The sequence below is a fragment of the Glossina fuscipes genome, unplaced genomic scaffold (assembly GCF_014805625.2).
Source record: "Glossina fuscipes isolate IAEA_lab_2018 unplaced genomic scaffold, Yale_Gfus_2 121, whole genome shotgun sequence".
Lineage (NCBI taxonomy): Eukaryota > Metazoa > Arthropoda > Insecta > Diptera > Glossinidae > Glossina > Glossina fuscipes.
In genome coordinates, this window is record NW_023998464.1 from 3,716,662 (window position 1) to 3,728,802 (window position 12,141).

The window sequence follows — 12,141 nt, forward strand, 5'->3', positions numbered from 1 at the left end:
AATATGCATTCATCTCCCCTTGTACGTCTCCTCAATAGTTTTATACACTTCTATTTCAGTTTGACGCCACCACCAGGGATTATTTTCTATACAATATGAAATTATTTCTCTCTGAAACAAAGTTACTGTTATTTATCATTCTCTTGTAAATAATGCAAGATTTTCAAAAATAAAGAAACGACTGTTGATAAATTAAGCTTAACCAGAAAATATCTTGGATCTTCTTTTTTTTTAGAAATTTAGTCTAAGAGAAAAGAGAAGGCCTGCGTGCGTACTAAACACTTTTCAGTTAAAAAAAAATATACAATAATTTTCCCAAATTTTGATTTTCTTCCTTTTCACATTTTAATCAAAATGGGTTTCTTAAATTAAGTTCCACATACGGTGTTTTCCACAACTTAAGTTCCACATACGGGGAGTGTTTTTAATTTATTTAAAAATTGAAACGAATCAATTGAGATTTGTTTAGTTTTTAAAGACAAGACAGACGGACACAAAAGCTTAGACTGATTCAGCATGCTTTCGGTGGATATCTCAAGTCCATCTCGGTGTTGCATATATCCGCACACATATATATACATATATATATATATATATATATATATATATACGTACATATGTCCTTATAAGTGCTGTAATAAATGGAAAATGGCTTTCTCTGAAACTTATCGTATTACCCTCGCACAAGCGAATGTATGGGGATTACTCGAAAACACTCTGAATTCTTTATATTGAATATCAACATTTGCGCATGTATTATCGCTCGCAATGAAAAACAATATATAAACATGTGTAAAGGTGAGTTATCCCATCCTTATTGCCAAGAAAGAATTAAATGCTTTTTGTCGATTACCCTCAGGTCAGCATGAATCACAGCGCGAATGATGAAAATTGAAATTTTCGTGTTTTAGATTGTACAACAAAGGTATAACTTCTGATGTACATGGATAAGGTTTACCTGCGAGGAGCGATAAAACAAATTTACTGTCTAAAACAATCCCAAAATCTTTTTTTGCTTTTGCATGGCCGCAAGAAGAATCGTTTCGAAAATTCAGCTGTGAAAATGGAGCTGTTAGGGTTGTTTAAAAATATTTCTGATTAATATCAAGGAATCGTAAACCACTGTCGACGGCGTTAGATTTAGACCCGACCGTGAAGATGTAAGATTTTGTTTTATATAATTGAGTTTTTACGAATTGAATCGATTTTGTGGTAATTGAGAACAGGCAGAATTTTGATTAGAAGTTGAAAAATGTATGATTCATAAACAATTTTGGACAAAATGTGTTTGTTAAACTTTAAAATATTGAAGTTGATTTTGAAAATTTTTTTAAATGTCATTTAACCAATTAGAGAAATGGAGAAAGTTAAAAGGAACTCGGGCATTTTCAATTAAGAATCTGTGTTGTCATATTCGTAAAACTTTAGCTCTTCCATGCGTTGATAAACCGTTAATGTGCATTAGTAAATTTTTGTAAAGGGCGTTGCATTAAATTATATAATTGCATCAGAAATGCGTTCAATGTCCCAATCAGGATATTCGAAGATGTATGTTATGTGCGGAGGACTCTGATGCACGGAGGAGTTTATTTGCCGAGGACTCTGCTCCTATTATTTTTATTATTATTGATTATTCTTCCCCTTGCTCATACAATTTCGGGTCGTCAAATATTTTAAAAAATTCAATTCTTTCTCTTGCTCATACAATTTCGGGTCGTCAAATATTGTGAAAATTCAAGCATGAACATATTTAATGTATTTATTTTTCGTGATGTGTGTTGTGATTTAATAAATTCCATAATCTACAAGTATTAGTAGTGCTCGCACACTACGTCAATAATAAGGGAACAGGTCTTATTTTTTGCAACGTTCGTTGGCCTGGTTCTTATGTTGCATTAAAAAAAATGAATCGACATTTGCGTGAAGTTGGCTTTATCTCTCCGTGGATTAGTCGAACATCAATTATTTTCGCGTTTTGTTTTGTACTTTATACATATGTTTTCGATGCAACAATTATTACTGTTTATTTCATTATAACAATTAAACAATTACACCGAAAAAATATCATCATTACATAATTACGAGTAAAGTTTAAAAAAAAAAAGAAACGCAACAAAGAGGAGGAATGTTTCTGCTAAAAGAACTGAACTTGAGGATATACCGAGAAAAAAATTCCTTCCTTTGCTTTTTTTCATTCAATGAATTGAAAACGCTCTTCACTTTTAACTGGATCTAGCAACTTATAACCTCTGCGTGTGTGTGCATGCACACATTTTGTATTATTATTATCTAGATTTGAGTGTTGAGCCTAAAGCTATTCAATCGTTGATCCGTCAGGAAAGAAAATCTCTAACCTACCGTTCATCCACAAAATTTTTTTAAAATTAGTGTTGTATTGTGCACACTTTGCAAAATCCATGACTATTGTAGTGATTATAAACACAACTATTTTAAACAAATACCAATGCCGTAAGAACACTACCAACTTGAATTAGCTACGTTGTGCGAAACCTTTGGAAAAGACAAAATAGACAAAAACTAGAGCGAATAGAGGCAACGACAAATAGAAATGGAAAATGAATCAAACCCAATGCAACCGATGTGTCGCTCTGGTTGCGTTTTCTATGGCAATCCCGCCACAGATGATCCGTGTTCGGTGAACGATAAGCTCTTTCGACATAGTATACCAAAATTTGGATAAAAGCCACTTCATCTTCTAAGGAAAACATTAAAATTTTAATATAATGTAAAAAGTATTGTGCATGTTGACTTACCTGCGTATAGATAATTTGCAAACCCGAAGTAATCATTTGAACTAAAAAAATTATATACAAAAAGCATGTAGATTGGATCGCCTCTGTTTGAAAAGTTCGACACGACTCTAATATGCTACGCATGCACTTCCTGTTAATTGGCCCAGCTCATAGGATTTACCACGATCATCGTCTATGCGTCTATAAGCTTGATATAAACTCCAAACAGCAGCTGTACAGTAAACTATCACTTTTGTGGGAGAAGAGGTTTCATTTAGGTGTTTGGGTACCCTGACTGGCTTTGAACACTGTTGCCGCTCCTGCTTCTCCCAAGTTACATAACTTACATAACTTCGAAGATGGGCAGTTTCTTTCATTGATTCGGATAATGATATACATTTCGGCTTCAGTGCTAAACATAGCGGCAGTTCACTGTTTACGGCAGCTCTTAGCCTTATTTTGGTGGTCAAGAGTCGATTTAATGATTGTAAGTAGACGTTCTTTATAGTAAATCATTTTCCATTGTAACAGGATTGCTTTGAAAAACTTTTTGATTTTCCTATATTTTATTTCTAGTGTTCATAGGAGAAAAACTTGTATTATTTATTTATGTAACATCATTAGTATCTAATGAAATATTTTCATTTTCAGTAAAATTGTCACTATTATCTCTAATTTTATTATTATCTATATAATTATTAACAGAGAAATTGATTTTAATATTTTTCATTTATGGAATTTCTATGTTCCTCAGCATTGTTCCTTGATGATGTTTGGAATGTGACTCTAAATCGCCCGTTAATATTAGACTGCAAAGAGCAGGTAATTATATTGAAAAATTGCATTAAGTTATTATTTTTTATAAATTTAATTGCCTGATTAAATACAATTAAGTTAGAGATGGTGAAAGTAGTGCTCCAAGAAATAGCTCATAATTATTTAATTAGCTCATTACTTAATTGATTTACTCGAAAAATGAGAAGAGATGAGTCACAAGGGAGCTAACTGCTTTACAGACCTAATTTGTATGCACCTCGTTCGCAGTCTGTATACGCCATAAAATCGTAAGAATAAAACTCCTTTTAACATATGCATTTCAAGAGTGTTATAGAATGAGATAGAATATATAGAATGAAATAGAGTGTCGTCGTACCTGCGGTTATTGTTATTGAAATCACATTTTGAAACAGTTCTGAACCGCCTTGCGACTTTTAGTCAGTTGTTAAAGTGTAATACGTGATTTTAATGAAGAAAATTTTTCGAGTTATTGAAGTTTTACTCTGGGCGATATCATCGTTTTTATTTTTCTTTATTGTGGACCGACCTTATTATTGCGATTTCGGCAGACAGAAAGTAAGCAAATAGTCCTTGTTCTTGTTCATAAAATGCTTCTGGATTCTTGTTCTCTTTTTCACTCATTGCACACGAGCAGACGTCAAAGCGACAGCGCACTTACTCCTCTTAGCTACACTTAGTTTTCCTAGACATTCGACATCGACGTGTTTTTGTGTGTTTTCTGTGGTTTTGCAAAAACTGATTATCGCAGATACGATATTTGCTTTCATTTTCTGTAAATATAATAAAAAAATCAAAAAAAAAAAAAACAAAAAACATAAACGAAAAATAAAATTTTGAAAACAATCGTCATTATGCTCAGCAGTTTCCAAACCTTTTTAAGTGAGTGGTTATTTCCCAATTTACTAAATAATACACATCCATAAGGCATAATGGCCCCGGAACCGCCAGATAAAAACTGAAATTGATTTCATCTATTAGCAGACTTATCCCCCCAAAGGAAAAAATTAAAAAGTCCGACTTTCCGGTGTTGCCAACCAGTAACATCATTCCTATTGACAAAAAATATGTTGTGATTTCTCCAACTGATCCCTCCATAACAATTTCGCAAATCAGACCTTTCGCTATTAAAAAAGCACTAGATAGCATTACAACATATATAGACTCTATATCGATTTTACGCGATGGGAGTTTACTTGTCCACGCTGGGGACCCGAGCGCAACCGAAAAGCTCATAAAATCGAAATCATTAGCTAATTTATGTGCTATATCCGCTAAACTGCGTGGCAAACTGAACTCAGTTAAAGGCGCAGTTTATGCCCCATGCTTAAAGCATGTGCCATACGATGAAATTGTTGGCGAAATGAGCAGTCAAGGAATGACTGAAGTCTACAAATTCACCAAATTAAATGACGATGGAAAAACCCGCTCTCTGTAGGAAGAATTATTTTGTCTTTTGACCGCTATCGGCTACCGGCGACGGTTGATGTAACTTGGTACAAATGTAAAGTGGAACTCTAAATTCCAAATCCCATGAGGTGTAAAAACTGCCAACGCCTGGGCCATACGGCTAAAAGATGCACCAGTCCTCCATCCTGTGCTTACTGTGGTCTTCCTCCACGTCCTGAAAGCTATACGCGTAGCTTCTGCTTAAATTGTAACGATTAACACTCTGCGTTAGACAAACAATGCTCACGTTTTATACAAATGCGTGAAATTCTAAAAATCAAAACAGAAAATTACTGTAGCAGGGGTGAAGCGCGACGCAAATACCGGGAAATTAATCCATCTGGAAGCCAAAGAATTAGCAAAAGCAATACCTACGTTGTTGTCGCCTCGCAAATAGTGCCTAATAAGCCTTTAACTCCAACTCCTTCCAACGAAAAACCTGTTCTACCATCAACCAAAAATTACATTGCCAAACCAGTTCCATTGCCAGCCAAAGATAATATTGAAAAAATAAAAACAACAGCAAATATTGAAAAAATTAAAACAACAACACATGTGCCAAAATTTAATAATCTAAATCCCCCAGAATCGACGGAGACGCTGATATGTCCACTTAACCTACTTTCCACTCCATGTCACTACAATTAAATAAAGTTTCTAAACTTCTACAATGGAACCTTAAGGGACTTCTTAATGATGTTGATGAATTCCGTACACTCGTAAGTGATTTCAGTCCAACTTTTATATCGCTTCAAGAGACCCATTGTAGAAGCTCTATTAATCCCATTCAACCCAAATCATATACTGGATACTTCCCGAATGCTGATCAAAATTCATATTCCAAACAAGGAGTGGGTGTTTTTTTAAAATCAAACATACCTCACAAACGCTTAAATTTTAGCTCAAACATTCAAGCCGTAGCGATACAAATAATCTTAAACATAAAATTTACAGTGCTTTCGCTCTATATCTCACCTCGTGGTACTGTTTTAGAAAAGGCCTTCATTCAAAGCAATCTCTGCATTTTAAATGATGGAAAACCCACGCACTTTTCAACTCATCATACTTTTCCACATATTGATTTAACTTGTTGCTCTCCCTCACTTCTTCCTTCGGTTTCCTGGTCTATTTCTGATGATCTGCATAATAGCGATCACTTTCCAATCATAATCGATCTTGAACTTCCATCGTCCTCTGTTAATCCAGCAAAACAGACCAAATTCTTCTTAGATAAAGCGGATTGGATCCATTACTCCAAACAGACCGAGTCATTTCTGAATTCAAAGCCATTCAACGGGAACTGCAACCATGATGCTGCTATTATGTCTAAAGGGATTCGCACGACTACTCATCTTTCTATTCCTCAATCCAACAGCTCTTTTAAACGAGCTAGGGTTCCTTGGTGGAACAACACGCTTTCGTTTTTGAGGAACAATAAAATGGATCTGGGGCACCGCTTTAAGAGATGTCCTGATCATGATCATTTGTTATTATACAAAAAGGCCAATGCTCTATTCAGGAAGGAACTGCGAAAATCAAAGGCACTTAGTTTCGAACTTTTTTCGAGAGGAATTCACAGAAATACATCAATGAAAGTTGTCTGGAACAAAATCAACAGACTTAATGGGACTTCAAACCTGAACAAAATTTCTGCCATGTGCACTCCCAATGGAACTTTAACTGACACACACGATATTTCTAATCACTTTGGACAAATTTGGTGCGAATACTCCTCTGACAGCAACTTTTCCAGTGCTTTCATCGAAAATAAAAAGACTTAAATTTCTCTTTCAAATTGTATTGACAGATGTGCCACATTCCTGGAAAGTTACATATCTACCTTAGAACTTGAAAGTTGTCTCTCCAAATCGAAGGGGAGGAAATCTAGTTTAGACCGCATCTCCTACCAAATGATCAGTGCGCTGTCTAATTCAAGTAAAAAGGAATTACTGGACCTATGTAATACGGTATTTTTGGTTGGCCATATACCCTACATGTGGAAACTGGCTACAGTTGTTTCAATTCCAAAGTCTAAAAATGTCTCCATCGCATAGGATTATCGCCCAACCTCTCTTTTATCTTGCCTCTCAAGGGTATTGGAAAGGATTATGACATCTAGATTATCTTGGTTTCTTGAGTCCAAGAACCTGATAACAAAGCAACAAGTTGGTTTCAAGTGGGGTAGAGGGTGCATCGACGCTCTGTTACATATTGATTATTTTACAAGCAAAGCAATTTCCGAACGAAATCACGTAACAATTCTCTCAATTCATTTGGAAAAAGTATTTGATAGAGTTGGTCTTCATCGTAGAATGTTGGATCAAATCATTCTTGTTGCATCGGCGGTTTAAAGTTAGAATAAACAAACGTCTCTCTGATTCCTTTCCGCTAATGAATGGCATTCCGCAAGGATCTCCTCTCTCTGTCACGCTTTTCCAGATCGCCTTCAACGAAATTAGCAAAATTCTTTGTACCAAGAGTGGAACATTATCTCTACGCGGACGATGTATACATTTTTACAAAAGAAAAAGATAGCGTGAAGGCAATCAACATCCTCGAATCTATTGGACGAGAGATCTCCGCATGGGCAAACTCGTCAGGGCTAAAATTCCCATACAAAAATCTAAAAAAATGCACATTTGTCGAAAGCAGATTTGCGATGCAGGAAATCTACTGATGCATATTAATGACTTACCAGTACTAAACGTGCAGACGCTGCATATTCTCGGGCTCACTTTTTCCAACAAATATCGTTGGAAAGCACACTGTCTTCGGTTAAAAAATTCTATTTTAACAAGGGTGAATTTCATACAGTACGTTGCTTGGAGAAGCCATGCGCATATTAACACTATTGCTTATCTTACCAAAATGCTTGTGTTAAGCAAGACTGACTACGCTTTGATAATTTAAGGCAATAGCTGCAAATCTAATATCAACGTCCTTAACCGGTTTATCACCAAGCCGTCAGATCAAGTTGTTATGCTTTTCGGACGACGCCCATAAATAATATTATAATTGAAATTGGTCTCCCAACTTTAGAAAATAGACTGTATGAGTTAAAAGCTAAAATCTAAGCTTCTTAATTCAAACAAATCCATTCTCGGTGATGACGTAAGAAAGATTATTATTGCGAAGAAAATTCCAAAGTCACCATCTGCAATTGACCATTGTTTGTGCATCGCAAAGGAATTGAACATTCCCTTAAAAAGTTCCCGCTCTTTTGGTGTTAAACCTCCATGGATTTTGAAAGACTGCTCTTTTGACATCTCACTGTCTATGCACAAGAAAGAAGATACTCCAAATTACGTCTTCAGGAATCTAATAGCTGAGAAAACCCAAGTATTGGACAATACTGGTTGGAATCTTTTGTACACAGACGGCTCAAAATCTTCTGGTCTGCCTACTGCTTGCGCGGTGGTAAATGCTACAGGACGGGTTCTTCTCAAACACATATTTCACGAAAGCACTTCAACTTTCATAACCGAAGCCAGAGCTATCCTTCACGCTGCCAACCTTGCCCATAAAAACAAACTCAAAACCGTCATTGTTACTGACAGTTTGTCTGTATTACTAGCTACCCGGAACCCTTCGACTTCGAGATGGAGCACCATCAACAAATTAAGGAATATAATTACTACACCCGACGGAAAAATTAAAATGTTATGGGTACCAAGTCACATCGGTTTACTGGGAAATGAGCAGGCTGATCGAGCGGCAAAGTATGCTGCTTCTGCTCCTCTAATTATGGATGATGTCATGGAAAAGTTGGATCTTCAAAGATACATTGGAAGAAAAGTTAAAGAGAAAATTGCAGAAGGAAATTTACAATACCATCATCAACACTACTCTTGCATTAACCCTCAATTAACTCCACCTCTATATCCAACAAATGTTGAGAAAACCAAGATCCAAACATTTTCGAGAATTCGCCTTGGTCATACAATTGCAACTCACCAATGGATCCTGAAGAAGTCTTCTCCCCCAATCTGCTGTTGTGGACAAACTCTTACTATAAAGCACATTCTCTGCGACTGCCTCAACTTTTCCTTGGCTAGAAGTATTGCATTTGGAACGATTAACCCTTTGTACATTCTACAATCAACTTCAGAACAGAATATCAATTCAATATTTTACTTTATTAAAACTACTAAGCTTATTATCTAATATCCATTTTTTTAAATTAGAGCCGATAGCCTGTGTTGCTAGTGCTCAATGTCTCTTTTTTTAGTCTAAGAATTCAATTCATTAGTCTAAAATTAAAATAATAATAATAATAATAACAATTCTGCACTGCAAAAAGAGACGAATAATGAATCTGCCACAATTTTTTATGCTGACCCTTTTGTTAAAAAAATTTATATAAAAGAAATTGCTGATCTTTTTAGTGGTTTGCTGATTGTTTGCGATTCTTTTCCTTGGTCGCTTTTGCTCTTCTATCAAAACACCGTATAAATACATGCCGTAACCGTCTAATTTATTTCGCGAATGCTCTGGCCGCAAAGTAAACAAAATCTCACCCAGGTCTTTAAATCGACCTGATTCATTTAGATTCGATTGATCAAAGGGCGAATCCAACCGTCTTTTCTCCACTGCCATACAAGTGGCAAAAAGATGAAGGAATCTGGGAACTGGAGAACTAGCATTCCGCACTAAATGAGCAGCTTTATCATATTCACGTACATCAAAGTAACTTTTAGTCAGAAAATAATTATCGTATTCTTTCGGTGCTATGCCTTCCAGCATTTTAATACCGAAATTATCTTTTTCATCCTCTCCGTCAATAACCACGTCAGCAAGAATTAACCGCAAGGCCGTGGCAAATTTCAGCTAACCATTTGACGCTGTACACTAAACCACGTTTCTGACATTCCACTATACCCTGTCTTAACTCTTTTTTAGCGTCGAGTACGTTAAAGAAGTTATCCTCCATTATTTAACAAATAAAAATAATTAACACATAATTATAAAGAGCGAGTTATTAAGCGCTGCTTACTCGAAAACCGAACTGTCATGTTGATCACCCCATATTAAAATTTCCGCTCTACTTCTAATCGTTGTTTATAAATTGAATAAATCGATTATATTTAGCAAGGCCTACATATAGAATGAGTTAAACATTTTATGTAAAAATATTAGATGTTTAGATGTCAGCTTGTGAAAGTCGATAACCCTTAACATAGAGTGTTAAAAAGCATTCAGTATCTTGCGCTTGCAAGGCATTTCTCCTTTCCTTTTCTATTGTCATAGTGTCATAAAATCGCCCAAAATGATACGCTGGGAAGGTAACAAAAAAAAAAAAAAAAAATCTTACAACTAAAATAAAAATTTGCTTAAAAGGATTACATAAAATTAATTTTTAGATACGTTCGAGCTTGTGAAAATATAAAAGCCGGCGAACCAATATTAAATGAAAGCCCTATACGGATAATTGCTTGCCCTGGTGATAAGAGATGCAGAAATTGCTTTCGGTTGACTCAAAGTTATTGTAGGTAAGTAAAATACAATTTTCATTTATTGTATTAAAGATAACGAAAGACTTACTAACTTTAGTAAATGTTCAATAACTCCATTATGCTCCAATTGCCGTAGTCATCATTTATATGATTGTAACACATTTTCGCTTATGTCTAAAGAAGTGCAGTTCGAAAATTTGCGTAAAAATTCAGAATGTTACTTCGAAAAAATATGCCGATGTCAAGCATCCAAAGTAGTATTAAAAAGTGCCAGCAAAACAAAACGGAACTAAAGAGATGCCGCCTCGATTTGCGTTTTAAGCAAAAAGTTTTCATCGTTTTGATTATTTACACCGATAATTATTCAGGTCTGAAACAGGAGATTGCACCAATATTAAGAAAGTCCGGGTAAGTGATAAAACTTAATTTGTTCCTGATTTTAAAATGGTTACTTTCAAAATTATTCCCAGCGCTATGATAGATACGAATAACTCGTTTGAAGAGTATGGTCTTATAGAAGCAACCGTCAGTAAGGAGCATTTAGTTTCATCGAAAAATATTGAGGAGTTAGCTACAGAAAATGCCATCGAATGTGGAGCAGAAGAAGTTGAAGTATCTGATGCCGCTGCAGGGCTTGTTAAAGTAAGGCGTTTAGAAGCGAAATCTTCGAATGCTGAGAATACTGAACTTCCATGTTTCTATTAGTTTATTTGCAGACCTGAAGAGTTGCTTTCCTTGCGGAAATCGATTGAAACAAAAAACTATATCATCGAAAATATGGAACACATCTATACGCCCGTGGTACATTCAATTGTCCATATTTTTTTGCTTAATGTTTATTCATTTGTTATATTTAGAAATATGTGGAGTTGCCTTCAGAGGAGCACGCGGGCTATGAAAAGTTTCTTGCCAAGCTTCACCAGATTTCCGGTATAGAAGAGATTTATGACAATTTGTTGGATACAAGAGATTAATAAATTTAACATAAAAAACTAATATGAAAGAAAACAATTATATTATTTTCATTTCATTTTCATATTTGCAACATCGCTAAGATATCTGCTTTAATATAGCTTAATCCTTACAAGATGGTTCGATTAAGGCTAATATTGATGTTGATCGGCAGAAAACTTGGCTTTATTCTCATTTTCATTTAGGCCGTATGCATTATAAAAACACTCATCAGAGTTATCCTTTCATCTGAAATTCACTGATTAATGATATTAGAGAAAAAAGTCTTAAGAGTCTTCATAGTGTTTCACTTTATTTCGCTTATTTTATATACAGTTTTTCTATAAAAAAAAAAATAATAAAAAAACAAAAAAACTTAATTTATGTTTACATATAAACATCGGCGCAGGCCGTGTAAATGAGTAAATTCAATAAAAAATATATTTGCACTATTTCGTCAATTTTAAAAAACTGCTGTGATCTTGTATCGACTTGTTTAAAATGGTGGGTATCTAAGATTCAATCTGAAACTGTTTTTCTTTTATTTTTCCTTTTTTTTTCTTTCAATTGAAATTTAAAAACTGAAATTATAATGAGAGAAATTTAAAAATAATAGATGATAAGTCGTAGAGCAGATTGGAATCTTAAAATTTAATATTTATTTGTAATATCGCAACTTAAAAAAAATTTTATTCATAGTTTGTCTTTCGTGTGTTATGTTATAACGTTGTAAATATTTC

At 34.7% G+C, this 12,141-nt stretch overlaps 1 protein-coding gene and 2 long non-coding RNA genes across 3 annotated transcripts in view; 2 read left to right on the plus strand and 1 right to left on the minus strand.

The window, feature by feature from the left end:
• The window catches only part of LOC119640500, a 12,723-nt gene extending 2,983 nt beyond the window's left edge, over positions 1–9,740 (minus strand). The window contains exon 1 of the mRNA XM_038038586.1: positions 9,515–9,740. Within this exon, the coding sequence (XP_037894514.1) occupies positions 9,515–9,740 (226 nt within the window). The remainder of the gene's footprint in view (positions 1–9,514) is intronic.
• A 673-nt stretch (positions 9,741–10,413) lies between these two features.
• On the plus strand, positions 10,414–10,981 carry LOC119640356. Its single transcript, XR_005247659.1, has 3 exons — positions 10,414–10,486; positions 10,548–10,858; positions 10,921–10,981. It is a non-coding gene; the product is annotated as an uncharacterized LOC119640356 (long non-coding RNA).
• Positions 10,982–11,052: 71 nt separating this feature from the next.
• Positions 11,053–11,779, plus strand: LOC119640652. Its single transcript, XR_005247695.1, has 3 exons — positions 11,053–11,092; positions 11,156–11,251; positions 11,308–11,779. It is a non-coding gene; the product is annotated as an uncharacterized LOC119640652 (long non-coding RNA).
• The last annotated feature ends 362 nt before the right edge of the window (positions 11,780–12,141 follow it).